This window comes from Myiozetetes cayanensis, unplaced genomic scaffold, assembly GCF_022539395.1.
Source record: "Myiozetetes cayanensis isolate MyiCay16 unplaced genomic scaffold, myiCay2020 scf5-8, whole genome shotgun sequence".
NCBI lineage: Eukaryota > Metazoa > Chordata > Aves > Passeriformes > Tyrannidae > Myiozetetes > Myiozetetes cayanensis.
In genome coordinates, this window is record NW_026087742.1 from 40395595 (window position 1) to 40414056 (window position 18462).

The 18462-nt window shown below is 38.5% G+C and overlaps 1 protein-coding gene across 4 annotated transcripts in view; it reads right to left on the reverse strand.

The window, feature by feature from the left end:
* Positions 1-18462, reverse strand: part of PDGFD (platelet derived growth factor D) — a 144627-nt gene that overhangs the window by 18913 nt on the left and 107252 nt on the right. For all 4 annotated transcript variants that reach the window (XM_050333065.1, XM_050333064.1, XM_050333063.1 and 1 more), the window contains 2 exons: positions 13006-13065; positions 7775-7976 (listed from right to left, as the gene is read on the reverse strand). In XM_050333065.1, coding sequence (XP_050189022.1) covers positions 7775-7976; positions 13006-13065 — 262 coding nt within the window. The remainder of the gene's footprint in view (positions 1-7774; positions 7977-13005; positions 13066-18462) is intronic.

Consider the following 18462-nt stretch of genomic DNA (forward strand, 5'->3'; position numbering starts at 1 on the left):
GCTTCTGGTTAAATTAATTTTAAGAAGAAGGTGTGTTAGGGTTGCTTTTAACACTTCATCTGTTTCAAATTCAAACATGGGCCTAACACTGCCGTATCTGAACGTTTTACGCTTTTTTTCACGCATCAGTCAAAGAGCAGATCTGAGGTGTAAGAGGTGGTAGCCACCTTGTTATAGTATTCCTATACCACATGTCAAGGCCATCCACAAGTAAGGTGAGGAGGATTTGGGCAGGTGCAGACTAGTCAGCCTAACCTCAGCCCACAGTAAAATTAAGGGGTAAATCCTCCTTGGAAGTAATACCCAGGCAGATGAGACAAGAGGGTGACTGGGAACATTCAGAATAGATTTACTGAGGGCAAATTGCCATGGATCATCCTGAGAGTCTGCTATGATAAGACAACTATCTTGGTAGATGAGGCAAAAGCAGCAGAGGTATTTGCTGTTTTTTGACAGTGATCCATAGAATACTTGCAGTCAAACTACTGAGATATAATGGTTTACAAAATCAGTGGATATCTGGAGTATCCAAGAGACTTGAGCAAAATAGGCAGCAATTCCAAGTACAACTGGTGGTTGCTTACTATCTGGGCTCCCCGGGGGTAATGTTGGAGTCAATACTGCTAAATATTTTTGTTAACAGTCCACACAATCCATCCATATGCTTCAGGAATGCCTTTCAGAAGGGTCTCAGCACTCTGGAGAAACGTGCTGTCAAGAACACCATGAGGTTCAGTGATTACAAATGGAAATTCTTACACCTGATATGGATAACCCTATCCATTGATTGACACTGGGGATACATGGACTAAGCTGAAGTTTTGCAGAAAAAGCCTTGGCATCTGGTTAGACAGCAGGTTGAACGTGAGTCAGCTGTTTGCCTTGCAGGACCAGGCTCTACACTAAACTACATTAGGGAAAACGCAGTAGGAAGCGGAGGGAGATGGATGTTCCCCTTTATTCTGCTCTTGTGAACCTGCATCTGAAGTACTGTGTCCCACCTAGAGCCCAATCCGGCAGAAGCATGAACAAACTAGGAGTTCAGTGAAGGATGACCATTATGGTTAAGGTGCTGCTCCAGAACAGCCAGTGAGGCTGAGGAAAGCAGATTTCTTTAGTCTAGAAAGAATACCAAAGAGCGTTCTAATGATTATATCTAGTTACTTAAAAGGGATTACTTACAGGGAGGATGGAGCCAGGTACTTTTTGGATGTTCACAGCAAAAATAAAAGTGCAAAAAATCTCAAGTTGCAGCAAGGGACATTTGCTTGAGTTCTATGAAAGAGTAAGCACCATGAGGGTAGTCAAACACTGGGACAAGGTATCCAAAAGCTTGAGGAATCCCTCTAGTTGGAGATATTAAAAACTTAACTAGAGAACTTCAAGGATGGTCTTGCACTAGGCAGAGGTTTGGATGAGAGTCCCCTTTTAACCAAAATTATTCTCTTAACCTGTGATTGATATTAAACTGCCATGGTTGTTTGTGTCTGCTTTCCTTCCTGAAAGGGTATTGACATCACTATCTATTTGGACAGATAAAGTTTAAAAATTTTTATTTTGTCTGTTTTGAGAGCAAAGTGGATGTGTGGAACTAGATTTCAGCACAACACTCAGCACCAAAATATGCTGTTAACAGGTGATGTCAACCCGTATGGTTGACAAGATGTTGAAATACCTAACTCTTACTTAAGGGGTTTGCATTATACAGTGAACAGGTGGAGAGATTTCCCAGAACAGGTGGAGAAATTTCCCAGCCACTGACTATCCTCCCCTGGATATCAAGCATAAATTTATATCTCCTTGGGCCTCCTCCCAAAGGCATGAAAACAAGTGCCAGTTCTATCAACATTTCTAGCTGTTGTGTTCTTTTTGACAACTAAAAAGATGTAATCATGAAAGGGGACTGTACTTGTTATCTTGCCCGTGTTCGTATTTTGTGCATCAGCAAGAGATGGAACTGCAGTGTACTGGAGCATCGTGTGTCAAGTGGTAGCCCAGAGCTCAGTTATAGTTTGACTATCATCCTTTTTCATATGTGGTTTAGAGTTCATAACAAAGGTTACTGGGCTACAGTTTTAATTTATAGCATTTTAAAAAAAGGTTTAGTAAGAAAAACTTTCATTGTAGTGACTGACAATGACCAACAATTGCACCACATAACATGAGGGAAAATCTCATTTTTCACAGAGGGTGCAGATCTGAATTAGATCTAAAATGAGTGAATGTGTGCAGTTTGCATACAACAGACAACTTAGTTCCCATCTGAAGAAGGGTGGGAGAAATATCCTGTTTTTTAAGCACAGGGAATACATTAAATTAGCAGCTGTTTTAGAAGGTATTCCATCTACTTGGAATATTCACATTTGCCATGAATGAGTGAGCATTTGTGACGCCTGCACTCCCTGTCTGGTGAACTGAAACTTGCTGGCAGCCATCCCAGAACCTTTCAAAGAAGAGTATATGGACATTTGCAGTAATTTATTGGCCACTGTTTGCAACCCCCTGAGAAATTACATTCCTGAGTTAAAATTTTAACTTCTTGCTAGACCATTGTAAGTAGTGACAACTAACAACTATTGTTAAGGACACGGTGAAACTTGCCTGATGTTGGTAACCCGTTTGGCAATGGATAGCAAAAAACATTCCATGAAAACCTGTGGTCTCACCTCACTACTCTTCTTCCAGAGAGCAGTGTTCTGCCACCAAGTGTTTATTTATTTAACTTGTAAAGCCATCATTGCAGATAGATATTATTGCAAGAATGTACCACCTGATTAAGTTCCTGTGATAGCCAAAGGCTTCTTTGCACACTATTTCCAAAAAACAAAATGAGCTCAGAGGCATGTGTAGTCTTAATTACCAGAATGTATTTATCCTGTGTCTTCCTGCTTCCTACGTTTAGCTATGACAAAACAAATAAAATAAACCCCATTCTTTTCTAAAGATGGCCACTTTCTCTAGGTACCATCTCCATGACATTTGGATTTACTTCTACGATGAGAAACTGTGAACTTGTTCTTTTCCCTTTATTTATTCATTTGTACACAAATCATTTCACAGGTAGTGGGCTTTTTTTTTAATTATAAAGCCTTTTTCAATGGGAGGTAAAAAATCACAGAGAACAACAGAAGACAAATGCAGACAACCATGTGGGAGACGTTACATAACTTTTGATGGTTGGAAGTGTTTACAACAGTACCTCTTAGAAGCTCTTCTAATATTATTAAACAGATAAATTGATGCTTTCAAAAATTTACACTAGGATGAAGAGGCTTTCTTTCAAACATGTTTTAACACTCCTTATGACTCTCTAAAAGAAAAGTTCAACATAATAGCAGAGCATGGCTGTTTACTTTTCTACATCTACCTGTGTCCTGGACAAGAGCAGTATTAAATAATCCAATAGCCAGTGATATATTTTTAGAGATGCTTAGTATTTGTAATAATCAAATTACTATGACACTGAAGTCAGCATCATATTGCAGGAATGCAAAAGGAATAATTTTAAAAGATGTACTTTGGTATGGCCTGCTATTTTTTAAGTGTCTAGGATAAGCACAAGGCTGAATATTCATGCTTTCAGTTTCTAAAATGCAGCAATTGATAGCAAACCTATTTGAGTATATTTACAACTGCAGAGGTTATTTGAAACATCTATCAAATTTTCATGTAGGTGTACACTATAGTTTATAGCTTAAACAAGGCCCCTCATTTAAGGATTGTGAAAATGTGAATGTGTGTCTTTTTTTATTGTCCTTTTCTGCCAGTCTGGGTTTCACTGCAATTTCATACTCAACCTTTACTGGAGTGGTTAACAGCAAACCTCACTGAACATATAGAAAATTAAATTTCAAACTTCATTTGGTTATTAGTGAGACACATCTGATACCAATATCTCACTTCAATAGCGTAAATAGAAAGCAATGCACTTCACTGGTTAGAATTGCATCAGTAATGCAGAGGTGTGAGATCAGATTTTGTAGATTGAATGGAGTTATCATATATTTGGATTTAGTCCACAAGTTTAAGGTACTTGCAAGAGGTATCCAGGGAAGGATCAGTTTGCATATGTGTATATTGATGTGTACAAATACAGAGAGTCATAGAATCCTTAAGGCTGGAAAAGAACTCCAACATCATAAATTCATCTATAAACCCAGCACTGCCATAATCACCATTAAAATATATCCCCAAATGCAACATTCATACGCTTTTTGAACACTTCCAGGGATGGTGACTCCACCACTTCCCTGGGCAGCCTGTTCCAATGCTGGACCACCTTTTCTGTGAAAATTTTTCCCTAATTTCCTATCTAAACTTCCCCTGGTGTAGCTTGAGGCCATTTCCTCTTGTCCTGTCACTTGTCACCTGGGAGAAGACACTGACTCCCACCTCACTACAACCTCCTTTCAGGTAGTGGTAGAGAGAGCTAAGGTTCCCCCTAAGCCTCATTTTCTCCAAGCTAAACAGCCCCAGCTCCCTCAGCTGCTCCTCATCAGACTTGTGCTCCAGACCCTTCACCATTTCCACTGCCCTTCTCTGGACATGCTCCAGCACCTCAATGTATTTCTTGTAGTGACGGGCCCAGAACTGAACCCAGGATTTGAGGTGTGGCCTCACCAGTGCTGAGTGCAGGGGGACAATCACTGCCCTGGATCTGTGGGCACACTACTGCTGATACAGGCCAGGATGTCATTGGCCTTCTTGGCCACCTGGGCACACTGCTGGATCATGTTCAGCCACTGCTGACCAACAGTTCCAGGTCCTTTTCTGCTGGGCAACTTTTCAGTCACTCTTCCCCCAGCCTGTAGCGCTGCCTGGGGTTGTTATGACTGAAGTGCAGGACCCGGCATTTGGCCTTGTTGAACCTCATACAATCGGCTATGGCCCAATGATCCAGCAATGACAGGAAGGAGCAAAGAAGATAGAGCCAGATTCTACTTTGAAAGGACAAGAGGTTTTGGACTCAAATTTCAACACAGAAAAAACTAATTTTTTTGTTTGTTTATTTTTCTTTTGTTCAGAGGGTGGTCCAGAGAGGTTGCGCAGCCTTCATTCTTGGAGGTACTCAAAACGTGACTTGACATGGTTATGAGCAACCTTTTCTTTATGACCCTGCCTCGAATACTGAGGTTGAACCAAACAAGTTCTTGAGGTGCCTTCATACTTCATCTATTCCCTGATTCTGTGAGATTTAATTTTACGCTAAAATACTATCCTCTTATTTGCTTGACTTTGATTCTAAAATCTGTAGATTATTAAGTGCCAAATTAGGAAAATATACCATTTAAATATAATTTACTACATATCCCTGTAATCAGAATTACTATTCAGAAACACTGCCTCTTGAGCTCATTTTTGTGCCGCGATTTGGTATGGGCAGAAAGTTGGATAGGAGTGAAATTATTCGTGATTAATTTATACCATTTATATGGCATGTTCTGAAAATGCTGTGAGAGATAGGCAGAGATTACATCAAATTGTTCTTACCTGCCTCAGGGCTGTTCTAACTCAGGATAAAAAATAAAACCCAGGCTGAAAGCAGAAACAGATAGGTATCTGAAATAAATGATGATATAATCTATTGCTCTCTTTGCTGCAAGGTTATCCCAGTGCCTATCAACATTCCTCAGAGATCCACAGTGTCTGTGTTTAAAAGCCACCAAGAGTTTCTAACTGAAAGACTTGTTAAAACTATTCCCTACTCGGACATCATCCAGGAACAGGCCTTTAATCTTGTCAGAAGTTTATGTCTAAATAAAAATTCTTAACTAAAATTTTAAAGGGTTTGACTGTGGTGAAGTACTTTTGTCCAGAGGGCTACTAACAGTCAGGGAATTTGGACTTTAGTTTGAAGACAAAAGGAAAACTGTTATAAAACTTTTCTTCCTTTTCCTGTTACCAAACCAACACCACAAAAAAAAAAAAAAAAAAAAAAAAAGGCGCAAGAAGCTGAACTACATTTGTACTAAGTGAAAAAAATTTAATGCAGCTGAATTTTCCAAGCAGTACCAGATCAGATTGATACCTTAGACTGCATAAATAAAACACCAAATGCTATTTTGTATTTACGCGGTCCTTTAAATATATGGGATACTAGGCCAAATATGATCTGAAAGTGAAATGAACACTGGAGAGCAGAACCAGTACAGGGTCCAGGTTTCTAATCAGCTTCTATTAAAATCAGAAGAGGCCCTTGATTTCTTTTTATATGTATCTATTGGTGCCAAATCCAGCCTAGGAATAAGAGACAATACAGATCATGTTCCATAGACTCCCACAGAGATCAAACCATCCTCTGAAGTCATGCACTGGAACTTAAAAGAAGTTTTTCACACACATGGGCTGTTGTGGTTGCCTCAAATTTCTGACATGCCAAAAGGGAGTAAGGTAAAGAGTATCACTTTTTACTGGATATCGGCTCGGGCTGTTATCGCAGATTCCTCTGAGGTACTGAGCCCAGGAACAGAGAAGGCCAACGTGTCTTGGAAACTGCACGCCTTGGAAACTGTATCTACTAATAAGTTGTATGTGCCTGAGGTCGTCCTCCTCAAGGATAACAGCCATGGGACAGCCCTCATTTGTCTCTTACTCTCCAAGTCAAGGTGGCCACGTGAATGGCAGGCGGCTTCTCCAGACCCTGGTTCATGCCCAGCAATGACCAGGCTGACAATTCAGCAATATGGTGATTGGATTTCAGGGTCTGAGAACACTTCTTAGCACTGTTTTCCATAATACAGGTGCAGTCTATATATCCTTTTTAAGGTCAAAGCTTCATCATTTTGATAGCAAGTAAGTTACAAATATAGAACTACAATTCTCTCTCTCCTTAGCATATGCTTATGTATGTGGGAATGGGATTTGAGATGTAAATAAATAGTAGGTTGCACACAACTGGAACTGTGATTTGGGCATTATAAAGTTATAAAGAAGAATGCACGTGAATATAAAACTTGAAAATGGAAGACAATATTAACAGGAGAAATAAAATGAAATACTTCTCTCTAGATCTCCTGTGAAAACTACAGTCATCTTGGAGAATCCTAACAGACCTCCTAGATCTATATTTCACCACATGAAGGGCAATTTCACCAGGTCCTTCAGTGCATGGTTACCCCAGAGCATGACTGTCTCTTCTAAACAGTGTTTCTTTATAACTATGGGTTTGTACTGCTAGCTTAACATCCCTTTGCTGGATGATTTGAACTAACAGAAGGAAACCAGAAACATAACCCAGAATTGTGTGCTTTGCTCAATTACAGACAAGGATGTTAAACCATAATAATGTTCCCCGCCAACAGTGAGATGTTCACATCCTAAAAAACCCAGCTGCATATACAGGTGTCTGCACCAGATGCTTCCCTAAGCACAATGTGATAAAAGTGATTATTCCTCACTCAACAGAGAACAGTCCCTAAGCAGGGTATTTAAAGAAGGATGATAATGCAGGTAATTAGGAGCCCCATGCTTTACACACAAAGCAATTTTTAAGAGGGTGAAGCTGAGAACCATCTGTCTTTACATGTGGGCCTATGTTTTTATCTGTGAATTCAACGATGAGCAGTTTTCAGTCTGATTTCTCAAGCAAGAGTCTACTTAGAAATTGGTTAAGGATAAATAACTTATCCCTAGTTTTAATAGGTAGTACCTTGCCCTTTGACTCCAATGGGAACATGGGCACCAGAATGTAATACCTAGCCAATGGATATTTCTATAAGGACTGAAGGAATACCCTGGTCTTGCCTCAAAGTATGTATATAGTGAGTTTTCCTACCTTTGGACTTTCTGTCATGGTAGCTTCTGCCTCGATAATGGTGGCCACTGTCTGTGTACAGATTCTCAAGATCTTCTTGCCAGGAGTCTGGGTTAAAGTGTTTGAGCAGATCCTCCACCGTGTCAAATGCAGCAATGGTTTGATCCAGTGCTTCTGCCGTGAGCGTAGAGTCAGTCACTGATGGAGAGGGATAGGATACCCCCTAAGAGTGACATATATCTCAGTGCACTTTGAAAAAATTACAGCACCACTTAAAACAATTGAACACAGTTACTGGGAAACTTGTTGAGTGAAACAGCTACTCCGGGCCATCTTTTGAAGTCTTTACCTGGGCCAGGCTTTGTTATACTTGTGTTTTCTTTTTCTAAGAAGAGACACCAAGGAACTCCCAAACAAGTCCCAGAGGAGATGCAGGGAGAAAAAGCATTGCCACTGGTGGGCTGTCAGCATTTACATCCAATTCTCAAAGGGGATGATGGTTTGCACATTTACAGAGATGTAATGAAAACGTCTTTTGAAACCATTGTGATGGCCGTGGCCATAGAATGGAGAGGCCAGCTCTGTTGATTATTTGATGAGATGCAGATCAGAAATCACAGTAGAGAAAGACAAAGACAAGTCCACTAGACTGTCTTTCCTTGGTCAACTTGGACAACAAATTTGGCTTGGTTGAAGACTTGAAAAAATGACCCTTTATTGCCCAAAATTAAATGTATTACAATATACTGATGAATTGACACTCAAGTGACATTTTTTACCAAAAAATACAACCTACTAAGCAAAGAGAAAAAAACATGATTTTTGGATCTTGGGGGTGCTGGTGGATGAGAGGCTGAACATGAATTCGCAACATGCATTTGCAGCCCAGAAAGCCAGTTGTATCCTGGGCTGCATCAAAAGCAGCGTGGCCAGCAGGGTTGAGGGAGGCGGGGAACCTGCCCATCTACTCTACTCTCCTGAGGTTCCACCTAGAATACTGCATCCAGCTCTACAGTCCCTAGCACAGGAAGAGCATCAACCTGTTGGAACAAGTTTGGAGAAGGGCTACCAAGATGATTAGAGGGATAAAGGAAAAGCTAAGAGAACTGGAATTGTTCAACCATTAGAAGGCATCAGGGTGACCTAATTTTGGTCTTCCAGTACCTGAAGGGACCTTACAAGAAAGACAGAGAGAGATTTTTTACAAGGGCATGTAGTGATACGACAAGGGGGAATGGCTTTAAAATGAAAGAGGGGAGGTTTAGGTTAGATAATAAGAAGAAATTCTTTGCTGTGAGGGTGGTGAGACACTGGAACAGGTTGCTGAGAGAGGCTGTTCATGCCCTGTCTCTGACAGTGTTCATGGTCAAGTGCGGGGGGCTGTGAGCAAGCTGAGCAGAGTGGGATGAAAACAGATGATGTTTAAGGTTCTTCCCAACCTAAGCTATTCTATACTTCTATGATTGCAGCAATGTAACAATGAATATTTGGATTACCAACATATTAATATCCTCACAATTGTATCAAATGAGATATTATTTCCCATTAATAAGGGCCAAACACCATTCTCTGAGTGTTCCCACCGAACCTGTGGTACAACTTCACTTTGACAGAAAGATTGTACTAATTTCAGTTTTACAGGAGAGGACTTCAAACATTTTTAAAAATCATTATTTAGAATCACAATATCTGCTATCCTGACATCACTTTTTTCCTTGGTCCAAGCAAAAAGTCAAATAGTATGCAAATATTATGTAAAATAAGTGCAAGAAAAACTATTAATGCAGATCTCTTAATTTTTGAAGGCCTACAATCACAATACATTATTTTGTCCATCAAGAAGCATAGTAGAGCACAAGAGTTGCTAAAACATCGGGGGAAAACCCTAGAAACCTCTTGTCTTATGAAAACCCAGCTCTGAAGTAATGGAGCAGAAATATGCCATTTAAAATTAATGGCTTCCCAAAATATTTTTTTTGCCTCATCTCCTAGTAAAGTTAAACTATTAATCTTTGTGATTAACTTCACTCAGTTGGGTAGTAATGGAAAGGTCAACTCATTTGAGTAATTTTAGTCATTTTTTTTGCAGGATTGTGTCCTTCAATTCCTATTATAATAGTTCTAAAGTATGTATGTCTTTTAAAATAAAACAGTTGTCTCTAACGGTAAGATATATCACAAAATTAACAATCCTTGATATTTTACTGTATTTATTTGCTGAAAGTATGGACAGTCCAAATTATCAAAAACCAGAATGAAAGAAATAGAAAGCACAGCAATAGTGGAGTCAAGAAAGCACAGCTGCGCTTTACGGCTTGCGACCAACAGTTCCTACTCAAGAAGTTTCAGAGGGCCCACTTGTGACTGCAATGCCTCTCTAGTGCTATGCTAAGTAAGACACAGTGCAGATGCCTATGAAAATTCATGTCCCCTTAAAAGGGAAGGCATACCTCAAAGCCTCTCTCCTGACTTCTAAGTGGTTTGGAACAGAGACTGCCAGAGAGATGGAAGTCCCAGGAGTTAAAATGCTCACACTAGTAAAGTGAACACAGCATTGTTATCTAAAGCAGTATTGCAGGAGAGATTATACAGTGGCCAGCATCATGCAGTGTGCTAACACAGCCTTTAGGGTTACAAAAAGAAAAGGCACCCAAATGCTACTTTCTTACTGAGCAGAGTTCAGTGGAGCTCACGGCAGCTCAACAGGGAAACGTCAGACCCTGACTGCCTTTCAAAAGAAGAGAAATGGTGCAAGGACACTGAAGAAACAGCATATAAAAATCAGGCCACAGGTGTGTGGCTTACTCAGTGCAAGCGGGCTTTTTTTTTTTTCACATGTGCAACTGTACATTTCATTACAGAAATGCAGGTCAGTGAACGTGCAAGGCATTTCAAACTCATACAGGCAGCTGGGATTCCCCATTTTCTTTTCATATAAAAGCTCCTACTCAAGAGATTTGTGCAACCTTGTTCAAACATAGAAGAAAGCTCAACTTTTTCTCAGTGACAGCCAAATAAAGAGGAATTATTTCAACAGCTCAGATAGCCTCCTGACAGCAACACCATGTGACAGGTCCAAAAGCAACTTCAAAGCTGTCAGCACAACTGCCTTTTTTTTTTTTTTTTTTTGTTCTGCCAAGAATGAGGCACTGGCTTTAGGAGAGTTTGTGCTCATTGTAATCTGCCTTCTGAGATCGCATCCAAAGAGGGAGCAAGAAGAAGAGTGAAATGTAAGAAGCAATGAAGAGCAAAGATTTTCCACATTTTGTACCTCTTTTTCATTTCTTAAAAGCACTGAATATATTTTTAATTTTATGAAACAAAAAGGTATCTTTTTTTTTTTTTTTGGTCAGTGCTCTTGCTCCAAATTTCTATTCCCCCATTCTTTTCTCTTTCCTATCTCTATTGTGAACCTGATAGGAAGTTCAATGTACATCACAGTTTTTTGTTGGACAAAAAAATACTTCAGAAATAACGGAAACTAAACTAATAAGGAGTGATTTTGTTTCCTTTTTATTTTTTCCCTGCATTTGCCATGATGGGTTAAGGGCAGAAGTATTTCTTTTAGCTTTCTGAGGAAAACAAAACAAAACAAAACAAAACAAAACAAAACAAAACCAAACAAAACATACCTCTGTAATATGATCTCAGACATGGAATTTGCTCTCTCTGAAATTTTCATTCTGAGAGTTGCAATGTGCCTAGATCCTAAAATGAGTCCTTGTGGATTTGAGAGAGCAATCTTAGATCTAACATTTTAATTGAGCATCAGCAGAATTGTATGTCATCAAGACTGACAGGTCTGAGTTTGTCCTTCTGCTCCTTAAGACCAGAGTAGAATCCCTGAATCATTCTCTCCTGAATAACTTGGGTGTTCTCAGACTTTTTCCTTGGTGCTTTTGTGACAAATTGCACAATCTCCCTACCTTATTTTCCCTGAGGATAAAAAGGACTTGTGGGTGTGATGCACACCCAGTTGAAGAAAATATGTTTTATGAGATAGGGAATGGTGTGGGAAAACCAGGAAAACTGAGGTTCTGCTTCTGGTTGAGCTGTAGGTTTCCTTGTGACCTTGGGCATCAGCTTGCTACCTTTAACATTTGTACTGTATTTCCCTACCTGCAACACATTAACAACAATTTTTCAGAAAAAAGATGTGGAAGATAAACTTAATTTTTTAATATGAAAAGGATACTGGATTTTGGTTTGTTATGTTGTTCATTTTATGATAAGAATGTTAACTAACATGGCGTGTACCATATCATCTCATTTTCATAGTCATCTGTTGAGGGAGCACTAGGCTTACATTTTCAAACAGCAGCCTACCATATTTTTAAACAAAATATTCCATCACATGGATTTTTTTTCCCCAAGCCCATAATAGAATGAAAAATGAGTTTATGTCTTTCAGTAAAATTGTTTTAGCATCTCCTACTTGGCACATCTAGTAGATCTCAGCCCTGCTAACATTACTACTCAAGACTTTCAGCACAATTAGTTCCAAGCAATCAATGTGTTGTATCATGAAGGACAAGTTTCATTTGCAAACTCAAGGGTAAACATAAGTGAGACTGGCTTAACAGCTTCTAATTTTGGCAGTACAGAATTTTCTCTCTACTCAGATTGGACAATAGAATTTACCCGGATTGGACAATAGAATTTACCCATATTTTCTTTACTGCTCCTTCACTGGCTACTCCTGGCAGCTATTGTAACAAAGGTGCTATCATTAAGCTCTCTTCTGTGAATGCTCCAAACATTGGTCTCAAATCTGCTTTTAGCATTTATCCCCACCTCGTGTTTTAAGAGGAGTTAACAAGAGCTTTGACATGGTGCTGCCCAGGCAGCAGAGTACACAGAAGAGGACTGCCCGTATTATGAATTCAGATGCTACACTGCCATTCCCAGGCATTGGGAAAGAGAGGACAGATTTTTTGTCAATGACACAAATCAAATACAATGAAGTTAAACCCAAAATTTTATACTGGATTACATGTTCTGACAGAATGAGTTTGAAAGCAAGAAACGTTTCCCAATGGATATCTCACGTGATTACAAAAGTTGATGGCATATCCTGAATCTTTTATCTTGAAAAACATACTGATTGACTCCAGTATGAGTTGGATAAACACCTATTTCATTATATTCCAAAAGTGAATACATGGTTTTTCCATGCAGGTGCCATTTTTGTGAGTTGGATTCAAGCCATCCTATCAAGCCATCCATGCGCAAAATAGTGAAAAATTACTTACTGAGACAGAGCTTGTGACTGACTCCCAATTGGTTTCTGAGGCTGCATGCTGGAAATCATCCTAAGGGGAAAAACCCACAGGAAAAATCACTGTTAAGGCAATATAGGAAAGTAACTACAGAACCTAGGAAATATTTCAGCATTCAACATCTGTTACTTTTTCTAACACTCTTTACTGCAAGAGTCCTTTGCCATGTGTCATTCCTAAATAATGCTATTTCCATTAAGGTTCCTCCCTTTTCATTGTTTATAAACTAGCTCCTTGCAAGCTTGCTGGGACAAGAATAGGTGGTATAATAATAATAATAATAACACTAATAATACCACCACCAATACGATAATTGCTGCTTTGCATAAAAGGACCCAATGTGGTACAGGACATTACATTTATCTTCCAAAATTAATATTAAACACCATCTCTGTATGCCTACAATCAGAGTATTAAGGCAGTTGCCAGACTGTTCTGTTCTGGAAAGATTGTGGACATGCCAATACACTGGTACTACTTAGTCAAGGTGAAAAGCAGGGTAATCTAATCCATTTGAGAAGTAGTCCGAAAATGACTCTATTGGTTTTGGTGCTTGAGCTAAACACGACTTGCTCATCTGTGCAGGAATGGCACTATCTTATTTACACCAAAAAAACACAGCCACAGTACATTCACAATAGAAGTGTCACTGCACCAAACCTCTGGGCATTTACAATTCATTTGAGCACAGGGATGGGTTTCATCTTATCTACCTTTGGACATCTATAAAGCCAACATCTAAGTGAGTTGTTCTTGTTTCCATTTACAGTAAACTAAACCTGGCATTTTCAGGGTGAAAATCATCTGATAAACTGTTTTAGAAGCTTAATTTGGGATGACATTATATCCCAAAAATGCATTTTTGTCTCTATAAAGGGGACCTGGGGGGATGAGCTTAGATATAGATGTCAAGACAGTAGATATTGACATCTGGTCACCTAAATCCAATCCACTTGTCTGACCAGGGATGAGAAATCACTACTAAAATAATGAAGAAGCCATTTCTTTAATGTTTTGGCAGTTTTACACATTTCCAACTGGAATACTAAACCATGAAAAATGGGAAAAAAGGCAGCGTTACAGAATGGTTATTAAACACACACATGCAGTGAATAGCTAATGATCAACATGATTATGCAGGTAAGGAAAGTGGACTGAAGAGACAGCATACCAAGATTTTAATTTCTAACAATCAAATTTATAACGAAAAGATTTAAAGAAGAGGGATCAATGCCTGGGCTCACAATTTTGTCTTAACCAGGTATCTGTTAAGCTTTTTTTTTTTTAGCTGGTAACTGAAGGGGAAAATGGAAGGGTAGCTGTTCAACTGATGCTCACTAGACTTGATCCTGTATTGGACCATACATATATGCATATATTAAATTATTTCTTAGTAATGGAAAACAGAAAATTGATCTCAGAATCTGCTAATTCATCACTAAAATGTTCCTTTACTCAAGAAGAAACTGTTTTCAGATCCAGAATCAATACACATAGCTTTTTAATGTTTTTCATTTGCTATTAAAAAAAAATTCAAATGTCTCAAAAGTCACAAGATTGTGTATTCAATATTGCTAGTGTTTTTATTTAAAATGTTCCTTTTTCTCAAATCTGAAACAACAAAACTAGTGATTTCTTTAGTACTTAAGATCAGTAGAAATTATGAAACCCCATCACTAATTGACCTCTGAAACTGCAGGGCTGTTAAAAGGCTAATAATTAAGTGGTCATTTTCTTCTAAGAATACAGAAGCAAAATATTTTTGGTACATTATTTCAAAGCAGATTTTTTTTTCTTAAAAACAATAAAGAGATCTGCAAATGGTATTATCAGGTCATAAATAATTCTGGATGTGGCTACCTTGGCAACATTCTCTACACATTTGGTTACCCAGTTCTTGACAAGCCACGACTTAAATTAAATAAAAATGGATTTGAAAAGCTCATGAATCCTCTGGTAACGGCTGCTAGTTGCAAAATTTGGAAATAATTTCCTCTCAGTCATTAGCTTCCATTTAGCACTTCCATAAAAAAGAAAAAAAAAAAAGTAGCATTGAGTTCTGAGGCATTATTTTAAAACAGGAGCAATTTGTCTCATTGAATGTTTGGAGAAGATTGTAGACAACAAGTAATTTTGTGTTCAAAGTGATGGTCCCATTGTGTTATCTAACTATAGATATCAAAAATGTTTCTTTAGTCTGATTCTTTGAGTTGTTTGATGCCAGGAAACCCCTCCAAAATCCTGAGATAGACATGTGTACCACCTGCTTCTTGGATCTCAAACCTTATGACTGCACATTTTGACTCTGTGATTATATTCGATCTGCATAAACTATTCAAAACCCTATGGCTTTTTTCCACCATCACTCAAGGCAGCTGCAGACATTCTTGGCTTCTTGGAGCTTTCAACCTCTACAGTTTGAAGATTATTATTATCTATGGCTTCTGCTTGCAGCTATTTCAAGTAATGATATTAAAGTAGTTCTCATCATTACAAAATTCTCTACTCTTTTCTCACCATTGTCCATAGCAGAACCTGAAGGACAAATCTATTTTCAGTGCTATCTATTCAATTTATACTACCTTGTTTATGAGAATTTGCCTATGATCACTTCGGCCGCTGTTTTCTTCATTACTTAAAATAATACTAAAATTTTTAGTTAAAACATTAAAAAAAACCCCAAAAAACCCCAACCCCCAAAAAACATAATCCTCACATCATTTCTAACTGAATGTTGGAAAAACAGGGTAGTAATAATTTGGCTACATCACCCTGACAACAGTACTTCTATTCTCATATGTGTTATGGTAACGTAACAGTGCTACGTGAGACTTCAACAAAGCATTGCATTAACTACTCTATTCTACAAGCAGCAAAATTACAGGCAAAACAACAGGACTACCCATCACCTTCTGATGGTGGCTACTTTACTGAAGAAAAATGACTTATAAACCTCAACTTCCAAAATTACACTTCAGCAAGACAAATACTGAGTCAGTCCTTAGAGTTAAATATGTATGGACACTGATATACTGCTCTTGGCTCTGCTGCAGACAAAGAAAAGCTACTCTCTCCTTCTTAGACTGACTTTTTCTATAGCCTGTCTCCCCCCATTGATCACCAATAAGTGACAAGGAATCACACGGAATACTCTGTTTCACCTAGACCTTTCACAAGTGGAGATCATGAAGCAAAATCACAGCTATCGATATATGAGACTGCAGACCCAGATAGCCCTGGTTGCTGAGGAAGATGATTTGCAGCCTGGAGGTCCATGACCTGCAGCAGCACAAACTCTGCTTGGTGGGAGCTGTAAGAACTGGAAGTCATCAGGAAAACACCAGGGATGAGGATGGGAAGCTTGCCAGTTTGAGAAGCATGTTGTCCATTTGCTGTACCACCCATGTGGCAAAACATGTGTCCTTCCAGCCATGCTGAATTACTGCCTCATTCTCAAACTAAAAGCAAGAAACACTTTCTCACACTTCTGTGATTCTTCATTTTTCACACAGTTTATGATTATAGACCAGTCTTTTGCCATCTTGGTGTGTGACGTCTATGAGGCAGGATGCACAGGATATTCAATAACTGCCACAGGATGGGCATAGCACACTGGCAGCTCTCTCCAGTGGAAAGAAGCAGCCCCATATTTCTAAAAACTTCTTTCTAAATTCCTTCTCTTAATCTGCAGGTCTGTGGGGCGGTTGGACTAGGTTTGGTAAAAGACTGTTTATCTGACAAAACAACTATAAACTACGGCTAATGAAAGCTGAGGTGATACTCTCCACTTCAAGAAGTGGGAAAGGTTCTGAAGGAGTTGTGACTAAGCATCCCTGATCCTAAGAAAGCATCCTTGACTGATGCTTGGGGCCTACTGGTTCAAGAAGGTCCTCTCCTGAAGGAGCAGCCTTCTCTACTGTGACCTTCTACTCAGACAGGGGGGAAGGGCAAAAATGAAGCCATGTTCTTGGGGCAAGTAAACATGAGAAAGAGGAAGAATGAAGTAAACTAAGGAAAAATTAAGACAGTGAAGCTGAAGAGTTGGGCTCTGTCTGTGGTCACCCCATTTGTGGTATTTAGATATCATAAACTATCTACGAGAGAAGCAGTTTCTAGAAATCTGCAGAGGAACAGAGTTAACGGATGAACTGAGGCACACAGCAGATCCTGAAAAACCAAACCAGGGGTGAAATGCAGCACATTCAAAATGGTCCAGCACAGAAACAAAAAGCTGTGAACTCTCCATGGAATATAAGAATTAGAGAACAAGGACAATGGAAGGTCTGTACAGAAAAACTGGGGTAAAGTACAACTTGAAGAAAAAAGAAGAAAAATTATCCTACTGTTTAGATTAATAAAAGGAAACTTAATCATAGCTATTTTTGAAAAATGGTCAACAGGCATCTATTACATTCAGAGCTATTTGCAAACAGGTAGCTGATAAACTTGTATTTGTCAGTAATAATAACAAATCATAATAATCTGGAAATATTTCTTTTTTCTTCCTGCAACAATAGTACCAATATTTTCTCTAAGAATTGAGTTTATAGGTATTACATTTTATATAAAAAGCAGATTTTTTATATAAAAAAAAGATATTTCAGGCAAATAAGCCCCCAAGTCAGAACCTGGTTTATAACAGAAATGGTGTTAGGTAAGTTAGAAGTAAAATAAAAGTCTGATGTAACTTGACCTTGTCTCTCCAGACAATAACCTAAAGTCAGCTTCAAAGGGCAATGTCAACAAATATCATTAAGCTCTTTTATTTGGCAGTGCAAGCATTAACAAATTCAGGTAGCTGTAATCTGAAGGCAGTAATATGCAAACTGGAAGTATGAGCAGATTTTCTCACTGATGGCAACTATTACTGAAACAGATAAGAAATTAACAAATATCTTTAATTGTATTAAATTTTCTTTTCTATTTTTTGATGTAGTCCCATAAAAACAGGCCATCCATGACAACAGCATTTTAAAGTCAGTAACAAAAGGTCAGACAGCCACCAAAGTGTCTGATCCCAAATGTGATAGCATGATTCTTGTCCTTTAAAAAAAGACATAAATTGAGTTTTTGAAGCCTAGTTGTCACTACATATCAGTAGTTACCTTATAAGTTATGACTAAGTTAATACTTGTGAAAGACAACATATAAAATCACTCTTGATTTGTTCTGACACATCTAGTAGCTATAGATGAGTAAGAAGCATAAGATACTTAAAATTTCAAAAGTTTAGAGCTGTAATAGTGATTTAGGTTAACTGCAGTTTGATACATTTATTTATGAAAAGTTGAGGTAAACCATAATCAGAGGAGTATATTAAATAACAGTTATATTTGGTAAATACTTCTCTTCATCCATCACCTTGCTCTGGAAATAGGCATTGCTGGATGCATATTGTAAGAACATCCAAGACATTGACATGTAAATGAT